Source organism: Monopterus albus, unplaced genomic scaffold (genome assembly GCF_001952655.1).
Source record: "Monopterus albus unplaced genomic scaffold, M_albus_1.0 scaffold217.1, whole genome shotgun sequence".
NCBI lineage: Eukaryota > Metazoa > Chordata > Actinopteri > Synbranchiformes > Synbranchidae > Monopterus > Monopterus albus.
The window spans coordinates 436,589-460,803 of NW_018128097.1; the positions used below are offsets into that span (position 1 = coordinate 436,589).

The 24,215-nt window shown below is 41.7% G+C and overlaps 2 protein-coding genes across 2 annotated transcripts in view; one reads left to right on the forward strand and one right to left on the reverse strand.

Annotated features, from left to right (window-relative positions):
- Positions 1–10,175, reverse strand: part of nr3c1 (nuclear receptor subfamily 3, group C, member 1 (glucocorticoid receptor)) — a 22,007-nt gene extending 11,832 nt beyond the window's left edge. The window contains exons 1-2 of the mRNA XM_020619247.1: positions 9,800–10,175; positions 7,993–9,170 (exon numbers count right to left, since the gene is read on the reverse strand). Of these exons, the coding sequence (XP_020474903.1) occupies positions 7,993–9,170 (1,178 nt within the window). The 5' untranslated portion in view covers positions 9,800–10,175. The remainder of the gene's footprint in view (positions 1–7,992; positions 9,171–9,799) is intronic.
- A 2,066-nt stretch (positions 10,176–12,241) lies between these two features.
- Positions 12,242–23,683, forward strand: LOC109971170 (BTB/POZ domain-containing protein KCTD16-like). The gene is made up of 2 exons (XM_020619259.1): positions 12,242–14,333; positions 22,451–23,683. Exons 1-2 carry the CDS (start codon positions 13,511–13,513, stop codon positions 22,900–22,902), a joined length of 1,275 nt encoding a protein of 424 aa, XP_020474915.1. The 5' UTR covers positions 12,242–13,510; the 3' UTR covers positions 22,903–23,683.
- Positions 23,684–24,215: the final 532 nt, after the last annotated feature.

Genomic DNA, 24,215 nt, shown 5'->3' on the forward strand with positions numbered 1-24,215 from the left:
TAAGACTGCAGTGTTTATGTATAAAGCCAGGAGCAATTTATTACCTGGTGGAATTCAAAAACTATTTAATGAAAGGGATGGGGGATACAATTTAAGGGGTCAGTTAAATTTAAAAATTCATGCTATACGTACAACCAAAAAAAGATTTTGTATTTCCATAAGTGGGGTAAAACTATGGAATAATTTAAGTGTAGACATAAAAAATAGTAATAGAATTGACGAGTTTAAACATAAATATAAAGGTATGTGTCAATCAAGATATATGCAAGAACAGGCTTAATGATTAATTAGATGGAACATTGTGGGTGTATGAATGTTAACACTTTGTAATAATTCTTTAATATATTACTTGTGTGGTGTAGAAGATAATTATTTAACAATGTAATTTTATACAAATGTTATCACTGTTATAATTTTTTTAGTATAATACTTGTGTGGTGTAGAAGAGAATCATTTACAGCTTGCAAACCAATGATGGTAAGATGCTGTCATGGGGTAGGACTGGATAAGTCTGACTTCTTCCTACTCCATTCAAGCATGTACTAGGTATAAGCAAATTGATATTGGATTATGTGTAAAATTGTGTGTTGTCATATCAACTGTTTTTACATGCGCCACTGGAGCGCAGTGTGGGCTCTACAGGAGGCCTAGAGCCCCACCAACCAGCAATGCATCTGTTTACTGCTCGGTTAAGTTTCCGTTTCCACCGAGCAGGATCTCCATGTGGCCAAATCAAAACCTACAGCTCAGTCACTGTGCAATGGCAGAGCCACCCTGAGATGGGCCTCGAACAACAGCAGCGCTGAGAAACTCAACAGCTTACGTCTACAAGGGTGTGATCCATCAGCCCGGGCTTGAATGAGGAAAGCCACTTCACAAAGTTACAATAATGCTGGTGACCTAGTGCTCTCCTAACAATTCATAATCACCTGTTAGCCCTGAGGGTTATAGGCTGCTTGGCAGGCTCAACCCAACCCCAAACAGCCGTTGGAACCATAACACCTCAATGCCCAGCTACTGTATTTGTTTTGCTAAACATTTGGATCATTTTCTGGCTGTGCATTTATTACACATATTGGTCTACGTCAACATTCACTACTTGATCTGCTTCAGATCCAGCACTACAAATGAGTCATCCAAGAGAACTGGATGTCTTTGGCTCATGTGGTGAAGCCAAGCCCCTAAATAAAACTGAAAATGATAGAGCGAAGACATACACAAAAATCTGGCAGAGCAGATCTGATGTCTATGTTACTGTGATCTCTATCGCTGATATCGATATGAATCAGCTTTGCACAAACATCTCACCATCAAAACTGTGGGTGTGAGGAGGAGAGCAGAAGGAAGCGCTCCTCTAAGGTAGGAGCCACCAAAATAGAAAGGGGAACTGGTCTGCACGCAACTGAGTCATTCTCACATGCAAAACAACAAAATCTGTTTCTTTGAGAGAGAGTAGAGAGACTAGATTTGTTTGGCCAAAGACTGGGCTGGACTTCTCTAAAGCATCCTCCTGTGGTGTCCCTACAATAAAAACAGACATGCTGCCGCACCAAGGTAATACAATGGAGATACAGTGCCCTTTGGAGCAGTTTATGATGACATATTTATGGCCATTATCGAGATACTCGTACATGTGACACACTAATGATCCCTCAGTGTCGCTGCAAGGAGCCAAGGTCTCCTCCATCATGCTGCACTGGCAAACCTGTTTCTACAACAGTTACATTTTGTAGCCCTGAGCAGCAACTACTGCTTGACTTCAAGCACCAGAGGAGGAAACTAAGCCAAACCCATGTGTAAGTACAAGGTAAAGAAAAATAACCCCAAAGGATTTGAGTTTCCATATTAGCTCCATTATCAGAGCCATTAGTGAGTGCGTGTAGGTGGGAGGTGGTTTCCTGGCCGGTAAAATGAATTGGAGGCCTGCTGCTGCTGCTGCTACTGTGCACATACCGGATACCTTCAGCTGGACAATACTGGATGTGGGAGAAACCCACTCCCAATGTCTGAATTTGCTGACTCAACCTTGTACACAAAAATAAGAAGCTATATCATCTTATCCTCAACAGAATTACTATAAACTTCTTCAGTGTCAAACACAACAAAAACTACAGAAAAAAATGCACTGTGGTTGCAGGGTAATAACACAAAAGCGACTGGAATGACCATCATTTGATCTCTTGAGTTCACTTGGCGCCAGCTGCGGGGAGGCAGGAGTGAAAGTAGGTCAGGAGAGTGAGAGCTTCAAAACAGCACTGTGGTCCACCTGTCTGCTTGACGCCATGCTCATGACACACCCACACATATGCACATGCGTACGCCAGCACACTCATGCATAATACACACAGCTATGAGACAAGCATGACAGGTACACACACAAGCAAAGGCAAAAAAGGCGAGTTACAGTTTCTGAAAGTTTCTGCTGACAGTCAAAGTCTCCGCCGTAGGTTGCAGGAAGCAAAAGCAGGCCAGGGAGAAAAAGAGAGAGACAGAAAGAGAGAGCAAGGGGCGTGCATTGGGAAAATTACTGACCAAGGATTACTCTCAAACACGGAGCCAAAACTGAAAGCTGAGATTATGTATACACTAAATATAAACTTTATATAAATACATATAGCTATATAAAAATGGACTAAAGTGCATAAACTACTCACGTATCAAACCAGGCACTCAACCAAAGCTGATGACAGCTGTGAAAGACATGATTTTAACTTTAGTGGGACCACTTGGATTTATGGTCTGGCTTTAGTCATATCCAAAGGTCATCACTCTGATTGCAGCACTAATTCTATAAAGCTCCATAGGCTGAGCTGAAACACAAAAATGGTCAAATATGCTGTTCTATTTTTAAGCTCAATTGGTCATTAGGAAATTCACACATTCAACAGGCTGCTATATAGTCCTGCAGACATGACAGCTGTGAAACAGCCCTGAGAGTAGGAATCTACATTTCACCACTAGGATGCATTACAGAGCATCGCCCAAGTTGTTAACATACAGTACATAGTTAAGTAGGTTAGCATCTAAAGTATGTTTATGCTATGAGGGAGTCATGGAAACCAACATGGGAAGATACTAGTAAAAGTGTTGAGTGCATTCCAAGTATTTTATTCAGCAGTGAGTCACAAGCTGACTCAATATTCCCACATGTGAAATTCTCTGGAGTTCTACCACTTTACTGAAGACACCGTCTAATTTGCTCTTCAACTTGTCCAGGCACTGCTTCATTCAGCCTGCCTCCGTCTGCACAGCCGGCTCTGGGCCGGCAAATCAGAGCTACTGCAGTAATGTACATATCTATGCATTACAGTCGGTAAGTTATTATTTGTGGCATGATGTTATGAAAAGAGTGAAAACTGCTTCAGTAAATTATTATTTGTGGCATGTTATGAAAAGAGTGAAAACTGCTTCCGTCTGCACAGCCGGCTCTGGGCCGGCAAATCAGAGCTACTGCAGTAATGTACATATCTATGCATTACAGTCAGTAAATTATTATTTGTGGCATGTTATGAAAAGAGTGAAAACTGCTTCCCACAGTTTCCTGAAATCCAATGTGACATCTTCAAACTAGGAAGTGAACAAGTAAATAAAACTAGATGCCTAAGCTACACAATACTGCTTTGTCTACATGTGAGAACAGCTCTATTCACTAAGCCAGTTTTATAACTCCTGCAAACAATGCTACTCCTTTACATACAACTAAATCACTGCCAAGAAGTCTAACCTACAGTGAGCACTAATTTTTTTATAAGGCATATGATCCACCATATTCATCAAGAGTCCTGATGAACAAACTGGGGCACAGGCTAAAGTCAGCAGCAGGATATAAGGCAAAGTCATTAGATCTGACCTACAAACCTTACACAAACACCACACTATGGGCTGGGCCAAGCACAGACAAATGGGGAAATGCCACACTAAAAACAAAGGTTATATAACACAGGCTTACTAAGGCAGCTGTGAGATTATCTACCAGAGGAATTAGATTCCTGCATTCCTCCTCGATTCAGTGCAGTAATTTTCCTTCAGTGCAACTCTGGGTTAACCATATCATGCCACATCAAAACCTGTAATCAAATGATGAGGGTGTGCATTTCCCAAAATAAGAACACAGCTATGTGAGAACGGGTTTTTGTGAGTCACATCGTAAAACTGAGTCATAAAACTGTGATGCAGTAAATGAACAGATGAGGTATGGAAAATGAAAGCACGGGTGAGGAGGGAGACAAGTGGTTACATTAGAGGACCTGCACGGTGCAATGCAGCAAATTCCTGAGGCTATGGCAGGTCAGATACTCAGTGCCATGCAAGGTCCTCCGAGCCCAAGCAGAAAGCAGAGGCAGCACCAATGCGTGAGAAGCTATAGTGCACAGTGACCTGATGGTAACCACAGAACGACCACAGCACTGGGTTCTGTTGAGATTAAGACACTAAATGTCATGTAGGTTGAGGCAAATTACAACCACAAAAAAAGCCCAAACTTCCACTCCCAATTATTGAAATGCACACAGAGAACACTAATAAGCTGACACCTGAGCAGACACACACCCACACATTATCTGGGCTCACACCACACGCAAACATAATCCTATCCTTAAACACACACACACACACAGACCTCTAAATAACACAAAGACAAGGTGATTAAAGCCACTCGTATAAAAAAGGTGTATCCTGTGTCTCTCCCCATCTGCTCCTGGCCACAAGGCAACAGAATGATTGTTAGACACGAAGATAGTAGCAAACATCATTTGCTCAAAAAGTAAAACAACTGCATTTGTGCCCTTGATGACATGATGTACTTCCGCATGACAGTCCTCGAGCTGATCGCTCCCTGTCAGACACTGTCAATCAGACAGGCTGAATATAAAAGAGACACAAACAAAAAGCCTCTAGGACGTGATTCTGTCACACTGCTGCTGATGAAGGATTTCTTTGAGCTGCTTCATGACTGGGTCCCAAAGGCATGCTCAGTGGTGAACCCATAAATCTATACAGTGAAGTAAAGTAATAACTATAAAAAAAAGACACTGTCAAGCCGAGTGCAGTCCAAAAAGTGCAACTAGATACTCTAGATTTATCTGAATGGAAGAAGTCTGCTGAAAATAAGGTAAATAAAACCACACGAGTCAGTGGAACAAGCAATCATTCTCACCAGTCTCTATACCGCAAGCATTCCTTTCAAACAGCACAGACCTAACCATTCTTAAAAGCCCACAATTCATCCATCCCTATTGTTGAATGGGGTGCCTCAGTCACTCCCTGGGGACAGATCTGCTTCAGCTGAAGACGGTGCACATCGCTGGTTTATTTTTGGCATAATGCACCTGGACGATCAAAGACATCTGTCCAAAATGGCCTCATTAACCACTATTGTGTGGACACTGCCATGACAGAGGGGCAGGAGCTAGTAAGAAAAAAACGAAAAACAATGGCAGTATCTGGTTCAGAGGAAAAAACTGAACATGACATAAACATACACGCTGATGCTCAGGCTTGTTCAATCTGGCAGAAACAAAAACTAAAATCCTAGTCTTTAAAAAAAAGATTTTAACAACTTATTACTCCAGACCTCAGTGCTTACTGCTGCAGCCATGTCCTGTGGAGTCCATGAACCTGACTCAAAAAGCAAATTAGTGGTAGTAAATAGCTAAAATGGGGGTTAACCCAGGCTTTTTCACTTCAGGGTGATGGCTTGCTTTTAAATCATTAATAACATTAACCAACACCACAAACTTAACCTGTGGGGAGAGGTTTTTGTTCAGGCCTATCAAAACAGAAAATGCCCGACTGCTCATCCATCAACTGTGTGGGGAAAAGGTAGTCATAAATCCTACAGAATCACAGAACTGGACAAAAACACCAGGTCTGCTTGAAAATGACAAACACCTAAGACCATAATAACGTATTTACAGCCCATGAAATGATTTTTTTGTTCCATTATAGTTCAGAAATACTGCAGAAGTGTTTCACTTGGGCAATAAAAAAAACACAGTTAGCTCCAGATGCTTACATCTGCAATAAATGAAAATGTAATTGGATATTTTTAAATCGTGCTGAAATGAGTGAAGCTCAAAGGAAAATTAGGCCACTTGGTAAAAAAAAAAAATAAATACATCTATACAAACTATAACTGAGATAACACTATGCAAGAAGTAATAGTTCCCATTTTGCCCTAATGAAGTACAATGATCAGCTTCATAATTTAAAGCTATTTTTATGTCAGTAAACAGTTGTCACTAGTGTATTTTATCGAGAATTCAGTGCAGAACATACACTCCAGAAACTCTATTTCTGAGTTTGTGAAATAATACTATATTTAGATTTAAAATCTTGTTGAACTTGTTTTGACTATTTACAAAAACGGTCACTAACTAAATGTATGATTATTGGTCAAAACGTCATTAAAGATGACATTTTCATAATATCCGTTGTTAAACTACTACAGGCATGCTAGTGGATTTGTGAGGCTGCAGGTACATCAGTGCTTTGAGCTAAGTGCTGTCATCAGCATTTTGCAAAACATGCAAACATTTGTAAGGCTATGTACTTTTAAGCATTTGCACTACACAAGAATGATGAATGAACAGACTGCTCAAATCAAGGTGTGTGAATCCTGTACAAACATATCGAAGAACTGCAGCTGTAATTGCTGCCAAAGCGGCTGAAAGTACTGAATAAAGGGTCTGAATCATTTTGAGTGTAAGAGATTTCAGTTTTTCATTCTTGATTAATTAATTAATTAATTAATTAACTCTAAGACCATGGTTTCACTTTGTCATCATGGGTGATTAAGTGTATGGCAACGGGTAGAAACTGCAATTGTAACCATTCAAAACTGAATCCACAACACAATAAAATCTCCAAAACCCAAAGGTATCTGAATACTTTTAAAATCCACTGTATACTTAAGTATAGTACTTGGGTAAATATTCTTTCCTCCAATGATCTTCTGGAGATCATTAATGTTCTGTAAGGGCATAAAGTTAATGCTAGTTCATAACCTCTAATGCTCAATGTTTGGCACCTCAGTCCAGGTGAATATCTAAAAACATGTGGGAAAGCTGATCAGTCTGATTAGCAATCCAAATGATTTGTTTTGAATATTTATTGATTTATTGTTGAAGCAGCAAAAGAGGGCCAGGAAGAGAGAGCTGAAGAGAGAGATGTTGGAGGAGGGCAGCAGCCAACACACTGCTACTGTGGGTGAGTTAGTGCAGAAGGGACAGGTCAGATGAACAGCACAACAGCACTATAGCATTGCTATATTTAACTTTAAAAAGTTATGAAAGCATGACACCCCTCTCTCCTTGAGCTACTGCCACAATTAGAATGTAATTCTGTGGGAAACACTGTAACCAGCTTTGTGAGAGAACGACCTTAATGAAGACACCGTCTAATTTGCTCTTCAACTTGTCCAGGCACTGCTTCATTCAGCCTGCCTCTGTCTGCACAGCCGACTCTGGGCCAGCAAATCAGACCTACTGCAGTAATATATGTATCTATGGATTACAGTCAGTAAGTTATTATTTGTGTCACGATGTTGTGAAAAGAGTAAAAACTGCTCCCCAGTTTCCTGAAATCCAACGTGACATCTGAAAAACTAGGAAGTGAACAGTGTTGTGGCTTGTTGTTACATGTTGTCTGATTTGTGAAACCAGATAACAGAGCTCCAGTTGAACTGACCAAGGCACTTTTAAATAGACTGGTCTTGGGTATATGAAGCCTCATCCCTTTCTGAATCTTTGTTTAGTGAACTCAGGTTACATGAGCTGCTAAAGACATCTCGGTTATAACACTTATCTTACACACAAAATAATGAGCAAGTGAACCATAAAGTTGCATGAACAAACAAGCAGCAGCCAGCAGTTATAATTAATGATAACCACCCTAGGCAGTGAGCATGTGTAAGCTAAAATCAACCAACAAGTGCATGTATTAGCTCTGGTTATTAAGATTACCACCAGGCTGAGTGCTGCCTACATTTCTTACCTGACAAAGCTGGTGGGGTACGAGGGAGAGCATGAGAAAGCCTCACTGGCCCTCTGCATTGCTGAGTTGTCCCCACCACCTTGGCCTCTGTTCCAGACCCCGCCGATGTTTGTTACTGGTAGAAACATGCTGGTCACTGGCTTCTGATCCTTATGCTGCTCAGTATCACTGTTGCTGGGGTTAACTCCAAAGTGGAAGCTCTGTCCTCCTGAAGTGCTCACTCCACAGATGGAAATGGGGTTAGAACTAGCCATGTCTGTGGAGGACATGCTGCTCAATTGGCAATAACTCTGACCTGCAGATGTTTTCTCCTGTTTAATCACACCTGGGGTGCAGAGCTGAATGAAGCCAGCATCTTTTTCCTTTTTCACCAGTGCAGACAACGTGGCTGCAGGGGTTAGAGGGGAGCCTGTGGATGCGTTAGTGCTGGACTGATCCAGACTTGTCATAATGCTGCCATTGAGAGCAATAGGGATTGCCCCATTGCTGTTAATGCTCTCAAACCTCTCTGAGACAACGTCCCCAAGAAGAGAATCATCTGCCAGAGAGGACAGGAAGGCATCATCTCCTACATAAAAATCTGAGGGGGACCCAATGAGTTCAGTTTCTTGGAGCAGGTCCAGAGTGTTATCACTGACCAATGACGGGGTCACATTTACATCTTTCCCAATGTGCTCAAAGGCATGATCAAGGTCGATGGGATCCTGGTCTCCTTTATCAATGCAGAAATCCTCTGTTTTCATGGGAAAGAAGCTGGGATCTGATCCCCCAATAAGTGAATCCATGGAGGCCTGGGAAATGTCTGTCATACTAACCTCCAAATTTTGACGCCCAAATGTTGCAGATGACTGTGTCTGGAGTAACTGCTGTTGCTGAGACCTCTGATCTGTGGTCAGGCCCCTGTGCTCTGGGTCTTCTAACAAGGAGCCTACGGTGGCAGTGACTGTGGCGGATGTGAGCTCCTCTGAAAGGGGGCTGTTGCAGAGGCCGTTAGGTACCTGTCCTGGCTGCATCAACGGGCTGGATGGAATAACAACAGAGGTGGTAGAAGTGATGGACATGGCACTGTGAGGAGCCACCTTCAACAGACCTCCCTCCTCAGGGCTTTCAGTGTAGACCAATTTGCTTAAATGGTCATCTCCTCTATATGTTATCTTCCTCACTCCACCTACATCCATCTTTATAGGAGAGGAGAGGGGAGGAGAGGGGAGGGGGGGGACAGAGAAAGCGTTAACAGACAGGACGAGATGGCGTGCATAGCAATCACATTACGACACAGTAAAACCAGACGGGCTTAAACGCTAGTGCACTTAGGTCAATATATAAGATAGGTGAATATATTAGCTACCTAGGGAGCGTTGCCAAACATGCCCCCCTGCGCGCCCTTGAGAGCCAACGCAGCAGTTATGTGCTTCGTGTTGGCTAACGTTGTTCCCATTAACGTTAACAAACTCTTCACACCAGCGTATTAACACGTCCACCATGTATATTATAACGGTAGTAAACATCTATAACAAGGGTTGGACTACAAGTTGCATTCCGATATTTAGAGCCTTAAAGTTTACCAAACCCTAAGACATACTTACGTTAGCTTATTGCTAACTGTTGGTGTGCTAGGTAGCAATGAGGCTAACAAGTAGTGGCTACCTGCCAACATTTCACTCGAGTGTCGTTGGCAGTAACGTAATGTTAGCATGCTAGGTAACAGAACTGAGATCTATGCTTTAACCTACATGTGCTACGGCACTGGATCCGTCTTCAGCTAACGCGTGTATTGACTCAAATATGAATAAATGGTCATATTTACCCTTGAAATGGCTGTTTCTTGATAGGCGTCCACAGGTCGTCTGTCAACATTGTTTTGGTTGAAAGAGGCGGTCCACAGCCCGCAACACTGACTCAGTGTGTGTTAACGTTACTCTCTGTGCGTCGTATCCTAACTACATACCTATATAAAACGCCAAACTAAGTAAGGATATGTGTGGTTTAAGCTTTCGATCTAGCTCTGAACTATCAAGCAAACTGCCTTAAACTGGCTGAGCTATGCTGACTCGCTGCTAGCCATTACGAAAGTAAGCGCTAACCTCTAGGAAAAACATACAAAATGGAGAACAGAGGAAGGCAGACCCGTGGCTGACGTGTTTACAACATGCAGTGTCACCTGCTGGCCTTGTCCGGTAACTGCAACTTGTTATCTGCTGCGTTCAAGTGCAAACCCTGGGTTTTTGTGTACAGTATTTAAAACAAAAACCGAGGACAATTAATTAACCCTTTGCATAACATTAAGTACGTTATGATACACATTCACACCTCACTGGCAAAGGTCAATCTCACTGCACTTCATTTATGCAATCGTAGAGCAGAGGCAGAAGTCTCAGGACACAGAGTACAAAGGTCAAATCAGGTAATGTGAGCAGTGGTACTGGGCAAATAGTCCTCAGCTTGTGCAAACAAATAATTTATTCAGTAAAATAAACTACATCTAATTAGCTGCTTCCTAAATAAATAATGACATGCATTTTAATATTTCTTATAATTTTGTTATTTTTTTAGGTTATTTATAGGTGCACTCTATATTCATTACTGATCACTGATCTGTAATTAATGTATGCCTTTCACCATCCTATAGGCCTACAGGCTACAGCACTGTTACTTCATTTGTGACTGGTCAGGAAACTGCAAATTGCTTATTGTTTTTCAAAAACTGTTGTCTGTTTCATCAGGAAAGAGCTGAAAAGTGTCCGGGAGTAGAAGAAATGTGCTAAGACAGGGCATTAGGCTACTAAATGCAGGGAATGATAGTTGCAGACGTTTGGACTTGTAATATTTAGAATTTTTTTTATAAGACTTGTCTTTAAAATTGTTTAGATTTTAAGATAGGGGACCTTTTAAATTTTTGTTCAAGCCACACTGCAGAAATTAATGCAAGAAAGTGCAAATCTTCTCAATTTAATGCTTCTGCACACAGAGATTTCCTTACCTCACACTCAGCAGGGACCTGTATTGTCTTACATTATTCATGCTGAAGTTGCATGAAATTCAACCCCTTCCAAAAGATGGACTCTAGCCTGAGAGCAGTGCACAAACAGGAAATAAAGCGAAGACAAGAGGTAGGGAAATGGGCTCTAATGGGAAGATGAGTGAGATGAATAAGAAGCAGGCATTGAATGGGAAGAAAATCATCCCCAAGCAAAGACTACTCCAACTCATTCTGTTTTACCAGTCCACGCTCACCTTAATTTATTAAAAGCTAGAATCTAAATTGTCACCCCCTTATGATTTTAGATGTTATTTCTGATCTACAGTGGTGTTTACTCTAATTTTAAGGTCACACAATCCACAAAGTATTACAATAGCATGTACAGTCTAATGTGAGCTGCAAAACCTCACATCAGAGAAAAAAGAACAGTAGTATGCTCACTGCTCTAAATCCCCACTGTTTGAATCCCACTCAGTCCCCTGTGGCTGCTTAGCAACCCCTCTCCAGCACAATATACTCTGAATTAACAGGGCAAAGCGTGACCGCTTCCTTCTCAAAACCACAAGTCAAGGGTGCTCTCCCATCATAAACACCTTCTCTCAGCACTGCAGCAATAAAAGCCACTGATTTATTACAACATGGCTTCAAAACACAAAAAACAAGCAGGGTGAAAATGAACAACAAAAGATACAAAATAGTCTGTCACCCAGATCTGTGGGTGGCTTCACGTGATGTGGTCAGTACACAAAAGGGACATGATACTTCATATATAAAGCAAACAGAAGTAAAAATTAACCCCCCAGATTCAAGTAGTCATGAACTGCTGAATGCATATTTTCCATTTACTCCCACATACATCTTCTTCTATGCATATTATAAATAACACCATGTGACCTATATATAACTGTATATATATAGATGATGGTGTGCATTGTCAAGCCTTAAATTCAGCCAAGCATCTTGCTTCCTGCGAAATGGATTTTCTGCCCTAAAGTACTTGGCTTCACTGTGGAATATACCGATGACTCTATGACAAATTCACTGAGCAGGCCCAGAGCAATAAGATGCAAGTCCCAAACCCCTGTTCTCCTCCTACTATAATCCGGAATAAAATGCCTCAGTATGGTCCATCTTCAAGATGAACTGCTGGAAAAAAAACTGTAAAGAATGTGCACTTAATTTAATACCAAACCTGTCCTCACATTTATGCATTAAATTAATGTCATACACAAAAACATTCTAATGCAAAACTAAGGGATAGTAATTACTCAAAATTTGATCTTTGTGAGCATATTTTACATAGTAATTTTTTATTGAGCAGATGGAACACCAGCTGTGATTTGGAGGGGACTAAGATCTGTCCATGGTGCTGGAATAAAAATTCCCTCCGTCACACCGATGAGGAAGGGAACAATTTACATATTCAGTCACAGTGTTCTGAGTGAAAGAGGCGACACTGGTGCTTGAAGGTTCAATCGGTTGCACAAAAGAACAACTTCAGCAATTTCACTTTATGTTCGAGCCATTATAGGCATTTGGATAGAAAAAGAAGTTGAGTAGTACTATAGGTCAGCTCTTTCACGTGTAGCTGTCACTTTGAACAAACCACTGATTGGGACCTAACCCCTCACCCGTCTCTCGGGATAAGCGCGCCTGCTAAAAGCGTTAAATGTAAATGGGAAAGCCTTTGTGAAGTCTCAGAAGAAGGGTTTCAAATACGCATCGCTGGGAGTTAAACTGCATTAGACCCGAATCCTCTCTGCCAGCTGCACGTAGCTCATGGCTAAATGAATTTCATGAAAAGCTGCACAGATGCACCCACATCAGCCCGTTTTATGACGATCGCCTGCAAATGGAATTTTCCTTTAAGATGATGTAGGACATTACTTCACGGGACGGTTTTCTTCGCTCTCTTGCACAGCCTGGAGCAACATTATCTTAAACCTTCTACCGGGGAGAGCGTTGCCGCACTCAGCAGTTTGGAGAGATGGGTGCGCACCGGAGTCCCTTCTCCACCTTTCTCTCTGGGAGCAGCCTCGGAGCATGTTTCAGCGCCCCAGCTGTCAGAAGCGACGCTCAGTAGCAGAATGATGAGATGCACGCACATTCTTCAATTTATCCTGGACTGATGTGTTTGAAAAAGAAGCTAGACGCGCGAACCTTACCGTAAAAACTTGAGAGAAAATATTCTTACTTTTTTGTTGGGAATTTCAGAGTGAAGTGAAGACGGCATTTCTTTGAAGTCACAGCAATTAACCATCGCAGTGGATGTGTGTAATATGATGCCGGTTGTAATAATCGATTCTGTTAAAAAAAGGTTGCACCGTGGGCATGCATATTTACGCACTGGGGTTAAAGGACACAGTGTAGGCACACCTTGGGATTGTTTGTCATGAGACACCGGATGCGAGGACTGCAGCTTGAGTCAAGCTTATGCTTTGGGTCTGAATACATCTACACGATGCTGCTACACCCTACACCCTGAACTTCTAGGCGCTCCGTGATCGAGACTCAGGTTTCGTGCAAAATCTGCGCAAAATGGCACTGAGCGAAAATTGCAAAACCCAACCTGCAAAAGAGCAAGGCTCGGTGCAAAACACTGCATCGGATGTTATTGAACTAAATGTGGGTGGACAGGTGTACTACACTCGTTATGCCACCTTGACAAGCCTTCCAAGCTCCCTACTTGGGAAGCTCTTCTCTAACAAGAAGGGGTCTTCAAATGACTTGTCCCGGGACCTTAGAGGACGCTATTTTATTGACAGAGATGGCTTTCTTTTTCGCTATGTGTTGGATTATCTAAGAGACAAGCAAGTTGTCCTTCCTGACCACTTCCCCGAGAGAGGAAGGTTGAAAAGAGAGGCGGAATACTTCCAGCTGCCAGAATTGGTCAAACTTTTGTCATCTGAGGAAACAAAAATATTTCCAGATGACTTGTACTGCAGCGATTACGATGATGCGTCGCAAGGCAGCGACCAGAGGTTTTACCCCTCTTACTCCTTGGACAGGAGGTACGGCTACATCACGGTCGCTTACAGAGGCGTTTGCGGCACGGGAGGCAGAGAGAGTCAAACTGACGTAAAGGCCAAAAAGTTACCGAGAATCTTCATCAGCAGCAGGATTGGTTTGGCCAAAGAGGTGTTTGGAGATGCCCTCAATGAGAATAGAGATACTGATAGACCACCTGACCGATATACCTGCAGGTTTTACCTCAAGTTCAGGCACCTGGAGAGAGCTTTCGACATGCTGTCAGAGAACGGTTTTCACATTGTGGCCTGCAATTCATCCCTGACGGCATCCTCCATCGGTCATTACGCGAAGGACAGGGTTTGGTCCAATTACGCACAATACATCTTCTACCGTGAGTGATGGTTTATTCCTACATTCAGAACCTACATGATTTCTATTAGTAGATTTTACTTTCAGTGTTCATGATGGAAGCAATACTTAAACAGAAAACAACGCCCAAAGTAGGCCTGCACTAAAAAAAGCCTACGTGCCCCTTCCAACCCTTATAAAGAAACCCAGACTAAATTGTCAGTATGGTTTCCATAGGAAACTCCTCGAATGTCTTTGTATATTGTTCTAAATCTAAGGGGGATATGCAGAAACGGGCGCATGTTTACTCTTACCACCAATAAGGCAATAAGATCAGGTTACAGCAATTCTACATGAATCTTAGCATACCATATAGTGGCTGACTTTAAACTTCTGTTTTGAGTCTGCAATGAGAGGAAAACTTGCCCACAGGTCTCAAGGGAGTTGAGTCATAATGATGCTACACTTCAAGTACACATGCATCATGCGTAAACATGTGCTAGTGCTCAGATTCTGCCAGCCTATGGGTTATGAATAATATAGCACCAGTGGGCAGTAAAATTTCACATGAATGCTGCTGCAGTCTCTTAAACCAGGTTTGTTCTTGACAAAAGGCAAAGCTTATTCATCATCAAATGGCTTAATTATCTGCAAACATGGTTCATTCCACTCTTTGCAGAGGGAGGGGTTCCACCATATGGCTAATTAAAAAGCACTTTGGTCATTGTTCTGAATGGCTCCCTTTGGATTCACTGAAGAAAACCCAGTTGGTGAGTCAGGGTTGGAGGTGCAAGGGGTGATCTGAGGAAGACATGACATATGGTTTGCTTATGATTTACCAGTAGTGTTGTTAATACAGGCTAATTACAACAGTGGCAACTGCCTTGACCTGCAAACCAGCATCTTAGAAATTTCCTGAGTCATTCAAGTTTTTAGAGCACAGCATATGGTGTAGGTGTTCACCCCCATCCCTATTAACAGAGACTGTCTTAGGATAAAACATGGGACAGCAGGATGAGGAAGACACAGGGGACTGCAATAAGTAAGGCATGGAATTCAGTTCAATTTTATTTGTATAGCACCAAATCACAACAAAAGTTGCCTCAGAACACTTTACAAAGTAAGGTCTAGACCTTACTATTATAGAGGAAAAACCCAACAAATCTCGCTTGAACAGACACTTGGTGACAGTGGGGAGGAAAGGCTCCCTTTAATGGAAGAAACCTCTGACAGACCCCAGCTCTTGGTGGGCGGCCTTCTGCCTCGACTAGTTGGAGTGAATGGATAGAGGAGAGACAAAAGAAAAGGAAAGCAACAAGACGCAACCAACATAACAACAAACACTGGGCTGGTGGCTGCTCATTAGCAACATGCAGCTCTAGAGCCAGGGATACCTGCAGAAAGGTACAGGGTGAGAGACAGAGAGCGAGGACACACTACTGGACAGAGGGACAATATGCAGAGTAAGAAGAGCACTGTAAACAAATGAAAGAAAAAAGGGGAGGGGATTTAAGGAAGTGAGTGAGCTGACTGGAAGTGAATAAGAGGGAATCAAGCAGATGGAGGATGGAGAGCGTTTGAGCAGGAGGGCCGAGGGAGTAAAAGTTACATGAGACCTGGCCATGGGGAGAAGCAAGTGAGGCAGAAAGAAGAGAGAGGGAGCAAGGAGCAAAAAATAAATTAAAGTATCAGACAGGAACATTCATCGAGGCCAAGGGAGCGGAGAGATAAAGATTTTGGGTGGCAAGACACGGAAGAAGAGGAAGAGACTTGGTTTTCATTAAAAGAGAGCAGACAAGGTGAGGGTGAAAGGAAACACACACAGTGAGCATTAGGAAACGGGCCTAGTCAGGATGATGGATAGACACATCAAAGGCAGACAGGCGTGAGAGCCTTTACTTCATAACAGCACAGCAGCCCTCATCCACTTTCAAAACTAATACTGTAACCTGATTCTGAATGTGGGACACTGGCTGGCCTAGGGCAGGTAGTCCTACACTAAGAACGCATGTAGACTAGTGCATCTTTTGAGTCGAGATGGGGTGAGGGGTTGTGGAGGAATGAAACAGATGTGCTTTATTGTTGTTGTTTTCCTCAGAACACCTTGCTGTTCTTTCCCCCCTTGCCATCTGATCACATATGGAGTGAAGTTGGGAGGCTGTGTTTGTGAGAGTGTAAAAAAGAGCAATTCAGCGCAGTAAACACACTGAGAGACATTCTTCCAGCCTGTCAGTTCCTTAGCATCAAGTGTTTTGCTCTTGTTGTTATATGCATCAGTGGTTTTCTACAGACTCCGCTCAGTCATTCTCATGGACTCCAGTTTCCAAAATGCCCACTGTAGATATTGATCATTTTACTGTGTGGTATCATCTGATTTAAAGCAACTCATTCCCTCATAAAATTACGACACTTTACACTCAGCCACTGCCATCCACTCAGGTCTGATAGGATACATTCTGCTGGTTTCTCCAAAGACAAAAAAACAAAAAAACAAAAACAAACTAAAAAAATAACAAATGATAGTTTCAGCAAAAGGGCACCCTCACCAGGAGGCCACAGAGTCTGAGCATTCATCATGAACAGCACCTGATGGCCACAGTGAGTAATTCACATTTAACTGGGTATGACTTGTTCACCCTTTGGAAAAAAACAGAGCTAGAGGGAAATATATCAAAACTTACTACCAGCACACATAAGAGTGACTGGGGCTGAGATCAGTGGTTGGTATCAGCTGGTTGCAGCATCTTACACTGTATTGCATTCACGGATGAATAGGTATAGAAGTCTATTTTCACCAGTTAAAAAGAAGAAGAAGAAAGCTTAGTTCTAGAAGTAAAACCTATGAGAGAGTAAATCAGCACTATGAGAACAAAATTCTTACTTGCCCAGACGTTTAAGATAAAAAAGTAATCTGGTGGAAATGGGCTTCATAAAGAAAGATGATTCATCCAGGTTATTTGTCAAGCAGAAATGTAGGTCATATAGCATAACAGGGATTTTCAATTGGCATTGACAATATTATTGCTGCAGTTATAACCTCACAGTTGATGTCTGGTCTCCTTAATGCTACTTATCTCTGAGGAAAGGTTAGGGTTTGGCTAATTGGAAAGAAATCTGATCTGTAATCCCAAACTATTTCTTTGTCTCCAGTCATCCAGTGGAGATTTAACATAGAGAGATAAATGCTAACTTATTTTAAGAGCAATTTAAATTATAAATTATATTTTAAAACAGGGAAAGACTCAAAGTAAATTTAGACATGAAAATTAGCTGTTGTCAAGGACAAAATGTGTATATAATGGAGAAAATTGGAACCCGCTTTGACAGCGGCAAAGCAAATCACTGAGCACTGGGACTACAAACAGAGAGAGTTACATCTTTCTCCATCTGAAAGAGTTGTGCACAAGTGTCTTGACAAAATGGAAGACACATACAGTCAAGATGGAGAATGATTATACTTGCCAAGTGTGCTCTGTTAATATAACATTGCAGTCTTCATTTGGGTTGTGAACGAGATAATGTGTGTCTGTAATGGCTCCTGAACCATGGCCACAAGACGGCAGGGAGAGCAAGGTGAAAGCAATCAGTTGCGTGGGTGTAATGGGGGCACAGATTGGACCATTTCCAGAGAACCTGGTTGGAGTCTGGATGGAGTAGAAATGCCTAAGAGATGGATGGCACTCCCATGAATAACTCACATTTGTCTTAGAATGCACCTGGGCAGAATAATGGTCAGAAGTGAGGCAGGTGTATCTGCTTGTGCCACTTTTTCTCACAATAGTTGCAGAACCTGCACTAAATAAGTTCAAAGAGACAATCTGCTATATAGTTTCTGAAATCAATCATTTTTTGAAGCAGCAGCATGCACTGAATTTGGGATCAAGCCTGTGGTTTTCCACGTTTGTTCACATCACTGCCATTTGTTTTCTAACTCTTCCAAAACATTTCTAGGCTGCAGCTAGTTATCACTTCATTCCACTGCAGTATTAAAATGATCTTGCACTGACTTAGCTACAAGCAGGGACTGGTAACATTACCAAATTGGGACTAATTAAAAATAAATATAAACTCATGCAATAAATAAGCTAAATCACAGTCTTCCTCTCAGACTGTCTGTGCTTGGTTATTGATGGGATTTTCCAGCATTATACAGTATGACTGCTGACTCACAAACAGATGTCAGAGGTGCCCTTGAACACATTAAGAAGGGCAGCTTTCAGAACTTCATTACCAAGCGATGATAATGCAATTTTACCAAATTAAAAGACTAAATATAGACTTTGATGGATTATGATGGCAATGAAACCCAATGCCTACATTAAAACATCAATCCTCCCATGAGTTCCATTAAAAGAAGAACTGAGTTAGCCAGAATTTGAATGGTGTCATTTTGGTCAATGGTTCTGCTGTTTCTGCAAAACAGATACTATAACTTGTCTAACATCTAACACCTTAATGATCCCTCTGGAGACATATAATACTTACTTGGATTCATAAAGTCCTCACACTGTAGGCAGGGCTGAGAGTTTTCTGAAGCTGAAGAGAAGCTTTGTAGGGTAGTGACTGTTTTGGCATGGTGATGTTTGGGGGATCATGGCAGCACCTTCACCTTATGTACATGATTAGTAAAGTTTGCCACAAAGAAGTGTAATCTAAGTTAGTGCTTGACAACTGAAATGAGGACAGGGTGACAGGGAGGAACCAGAATTGCCCCTGTTCCTTTATCTAGCCTGTGGTATCACTTAGGTGATGACAAGAGCTCTGTGAAAATATTCCCTTTCTTGCTTTCTCATCACCTCATCTAGCTTCATTAGTGCTTGTGCAGTGGAAGGATGTGGCTCTGGGTCAGGGGACAGGCCTACAGGGAGAGGCTGATATAGGCATTTCAATCTGTCTGCATTGCTTGTTAATCTCTCTGGCAGGGAGACACTGGACAAGCAGCCACCTTCTGACTCTGGGAGGAGACAGCAGCCACTTAACAATCAGCTGGTGAAGCTGTCACTCATGAAAAGCAGATCACTGGGACCAACTTATTCCTCACCAGCTCTTTGTTGTCACTGCTTCTGATGAGGATTGTTGGGTGGAAGTAATTCATATTTACAAATCCAAATATATGCTGATATTACTGACATCATTATATCTGACAAGGGGACATCTGTAGCCATCAGTTAGTCTGGACACAAACCACTGAAGTAGTACTTTTGAAATAGTGAAATGGATTCCCTTCTCTCTGTAAGGATGGTCAATGCCTTTGCAAGACAAGCCTTTTTCTGCTGCAAGGACATGCTGACCTAATTTGTGAACTAACAAGCATGTAAACTACACTTTTCCTGAGGCAGTGGCAGAGTAAAAAAATATTTGTGTAACTGGCTCTGGGAGCTGGACAATATAAGAGTGTCTCTAAGATTAGAATGTCTCCATTCATATAAGCTTAACTCCCTGAATGGCTGCAAGAATATGTATATTTAACCCACAAGACAAAATAAATCTCTAATACAGATGCTGATTTTATTTTTTTTCTCCTTATGTTTGACCAAAGCATTTGAAGATAATTCATGTCACTCAGCCTCACAGGATGTGTGGGCATATAAGAGCCGGTAATGAAAGTGAATAAATCAGCATTTCATGAATTCAGAAGTAAAGAGTTTTAGTTTTTTTTAGTCAGACTTGGATGTAAATTGCCACTCTGTTTACAAAACCTATTTTCTTTTATTTAGGCTGAAGGCACAGCTCACACCACTGTTGAGACTCAACTTTGAGAGGCAGACTGTTTTGCAGCACTCAAGCCTGAATATGAAATAAATTGCGTTATGGCATCATGGTCATTCACAATAACAAGATGGAATTGCTGTGTGATGAGTGTTTCTTGTTCCTCTTTATTTATTTTTTGCCTCTCAACTTTGAGCATATGATTGTGTCGAGCTGCTCTCAGATTATATGACAGAAGCACAGCCGTTAAAGAAATAATCATCACACACCCTCAATGAGTCAGATTCAGAGCATAGATTAAAAAAACACACACAACTGGCATGAAAACCCACTGACATTTCAATCTGAGTTTGTCAGAGCCCTTGCCTTCAGTCCCCATCATGACCTACATTTTTGCCACTTAAAATCTTTAAATGAGTAAAAACATGCCGTTTTAATTGAATACTGAGGCCGCTGAAGTTCTATTTGAAGAATCTGACCGCTCTTAGACACGAGGACAAGCATCCTTGCTTTCACTGGAGATGAAGAAGAATCTGAGAATACCCTGTGTGTCACACCTGCATGCCTCTGTGCAGAATTCAACTCCCTGTCTGTGTTATTTATGAGAAGTGCAGACACAGCCTGAGTCTGGTCTGAGGACCAGCCCCACTCTTTTAATGTGGTTGGAATATGATCTCTTAGACAGGCTGTATAGCTCAGAGAAAAACACAGTGCAATCAGTGGCTTCTCTGAAAAGATACCAAAGTGTATTATACACACCCACTTGTTTAAAATTGCCTGAGACTGACTATGTAGTTGTTTCCTGCCTTGACTTTGACTGGGACATTAAAGCTTGACACTACACCACTTTATTGAAAATATACAGTTTGTGGTTGGGTTCTTACACACACTAAGTTGTTTTTGCATTACAGGCTATATGGCAGCATGCATTTCTACATCCATGACAAACTGTTGTTAAAAAAAAAAAGTAATCCCAGGTGTTTTTCAGCTTGTCAGTGACTTTAAAGCAATTCATGCTCCTGCATGGCCTGAAATTTTTTATGACACTATTATTGGGTGTTGGCTAGTTTCCTTAACAGTTTGCCCCTCTGGACCACACCATCCATCCATTTAGAAACAATGCTCAGCCTCCTTCTCAGTACAGCGCCTGCATCCATTTGCCTGATGTTGCTCCTTGGCTGGATTCAGCTAGATTCATTTTCTGTGGGGGGAAATTGGTGCGCTGATTGGCCTCTTTACTCATGGATTAGCCATTAAAAAGCTGTTAGTGACTCTCTCACTATCAGCCCAATGCAATCATTGCACCAGAGATAAGGTCATTATTACAGTGTGTGCAGAGAGGTTAAAATCCCCTTTGAACTCTGTTCAGGATAAATTGGTGTATGACCTGAAAAGAGGTAATGCAGAAATTATTGCACCTTCTGAGATATCATTGCTACTGAGTCTGTATGATCATATTGGAAAAAGCCATTAAAGAAGGTTTTAGTCTGTGTGCAGTTTTCAACACTGCATATTTTTACCTGTTATATATCTAAAAGAAGAAGAACAAGGAGATCATAGTTCAGTGATAATTTTAGAAATAAACGACAGCTACAGTGTTTATTGCCTTTACATTAACACTTCCCAAGCCAGCAGGCAAGACAATACAGTATTTCTGGTTCACAATTAGCAGTGTAGGAGGATGTGTGATGAGGGAGGAAGTAGGTATAGGATGAAAAATGAAGACCACTAAAATCTCCTGCTTGTACCAGATTCCCTGCTCATCAAAATTTCTTGACAGCTAGGTCAGTCCACCTGTAGTGTCTATGGGTACATTCGCTCCACTATTCACTGACCCGATTCCGTTACCACACACGATAAATTTCTTTTTTTGTTTATCTCTTTTTCTGCCTTTTTTGGTAGAAAGGTAGCAAGAGCGTTCCTCGACTTATCCGAATAAATGATCTGAAACCAGAAAATAATACTCCCCTTTCCTGGTGGCCAAGTTACAGTTCTAATAAAAAGCCATGAAACCTGAAAGCAGATAGCTTTGGCTCCAAGACAAGTTTTGCCTTGCGAAATGGGAAGGGTTTTTGAGGGAACTGCGCTGAACTCAGGGGTTCTCCTTATCAGAGGAAGCAATGTGCACAGCTCCCAGCTCTTTGAGATTCAGCAATTCAATATCAAAGTCAATAAATGACATGTTCTTACATTGGTACCCCCTAAATACCCACACATACCACCACATGCTCTCATCTGATATTTGTTAAAAGATATTTGTGACAGTGAAACTGCTGCATATGCATTTCTTGGCATTTGCTTGATCTATACAGCTGTTTCTTTTGGTTAGTGCAGACATTTGTCACTATGCGGGCAGCTGAGACATTATTTTACAGTGTGTTCGTGCATAAAGGAAGGTCTTGCTTAAACAACTAACAAGTGTGTTTGTGTGTGTGTGTGTGTGTCTTCCAGGTGGGCCCTCAAAGTGGTCGTCTTCTCACTGTGACTGTTGCTGCAAGAGCCACAAGAGTGAGCGAGAGGGAGAGAGTGGCACGTCCTTCAATGACCTCTCCACTTCCTGTTCTGAGACCCAGTCAGAGGCCAGTTCCCCTCAGGGAACCGTAATCTGCGGACCCGTGAGACGGCAGACCAACATTCAGACACTGGACCGTCCTTTACCTAAAGGACCAGTTCACATGCTGCAGCAGGCAGAGATGCGTCGCAAGACTGACATGCTCCGCGTGAGAACCTTTGGGGTTCGGGAGCGAGAGGCCGCAAAGAGGAAAGCAAACAAGGAGAAGCTGACTCCAGAACAGGAGCTGGAGAAATGCATCCAAGACTTCCGGCGCATTAGGATTCCTGATCACTTTCCGGAGAGGAAGTACATGTGGCAATCAGAGCTCCTGAGAAAGTACCGTCTCTAAATATGAGTGTAAAGAAGAGAAGAAGGAAGAAGGAAAAGTGGTACTTTATCATCATGTTATGAAGAGTATTCAACTGCTTAGGCAATAGACTGCACCCTCTAAGACACATACTGTACAAAAATAAATAAAAAAAATAAAAATAATAATAATAAAAAAACTATGGCCAGTCTCCTGCCAGCATGACTTGCAGAGCACACACAGTACAAGGCAGCGTGAGTCATTGATTGGTAAAGTATGCACAATGTTGGGTATGTATGCACATGTGTAAATCAGGTTACTCCTGCTGGGGCTTACATATAGTAGTCTCACTTCAGAGAGCTGGAACCAGGCATACTAAAGGCTAATGTAATAATATAATCATTGGTTGAAGCAACAAAGCAACCTCAGGGGCAACATCATTTCAGCTGATCAACCTATCACATACTGTATGCCCACAATAGCTTTTTTTTAATGGATGTACCCAGATGGTGCCAAGAGTTAGCAATGGAATATCACTATACTCCACTGATAACACATTTACTTAGAGCAAGCTTTGATAACAGCACTGCATGTCATTTCACCCTGAGCATAATTATGCAATATCAAAGTAACTTTCAGTTGTTTTGTAGGATGGGTAAAAATGGTGTCTTATGAATGAGATGACCTTAAATGAGGAAAGCACTGTGTAGAGCTGTTTGCCACTGTAAAACCTTTTGTCCAATGTTGTCATTATGTGTTGGATAGACAATGTTGTGTAGGTAGAGTATAATGCCAATGGATATTGATCTAATCCCTCATTGTAAGTGTGAAAATGCTAATAAATGGGTTAGAATTGTAGTCACTAATAGTGGACCTTCTTGTGACTCCATTTAGATTCTCAGCATGTTGAAGCCATGTGTCCCGTGATATAGTAGGAATTATTTTTTGCAATTCCAAAATCCACAACTAGGCTGCTAGCATAATGTCAAACCTGACCCAGCGGTACTTCATAAGCAGCTAGGATCTTATCATTTAATGTGACATTTTGTGGCATTGTTACATTAAAAAGGTACAAGTTGGAAACCTTAAAAAGTCAGCCAGTGATGGCTTTTTCAACAAAGACATGGAGCTAATGTTAGCTTAATTACCTAACTGAAGCTGATAAAATCTGCTGGCAACAGTTGCAAGCAAAATGTTACATGACTCACATATGGGATGCTTTCATGGTTTGAATCACCATGAAATTCTCCTGGTTAATCTTCCAAAAGATTAAGAACTCTGTTAGAAAAATGTCTGGCTGTCTGATTAAAAAAACTCAAAGGTACAAGCCTATGTTCATAGACTTCCAGGCAGTT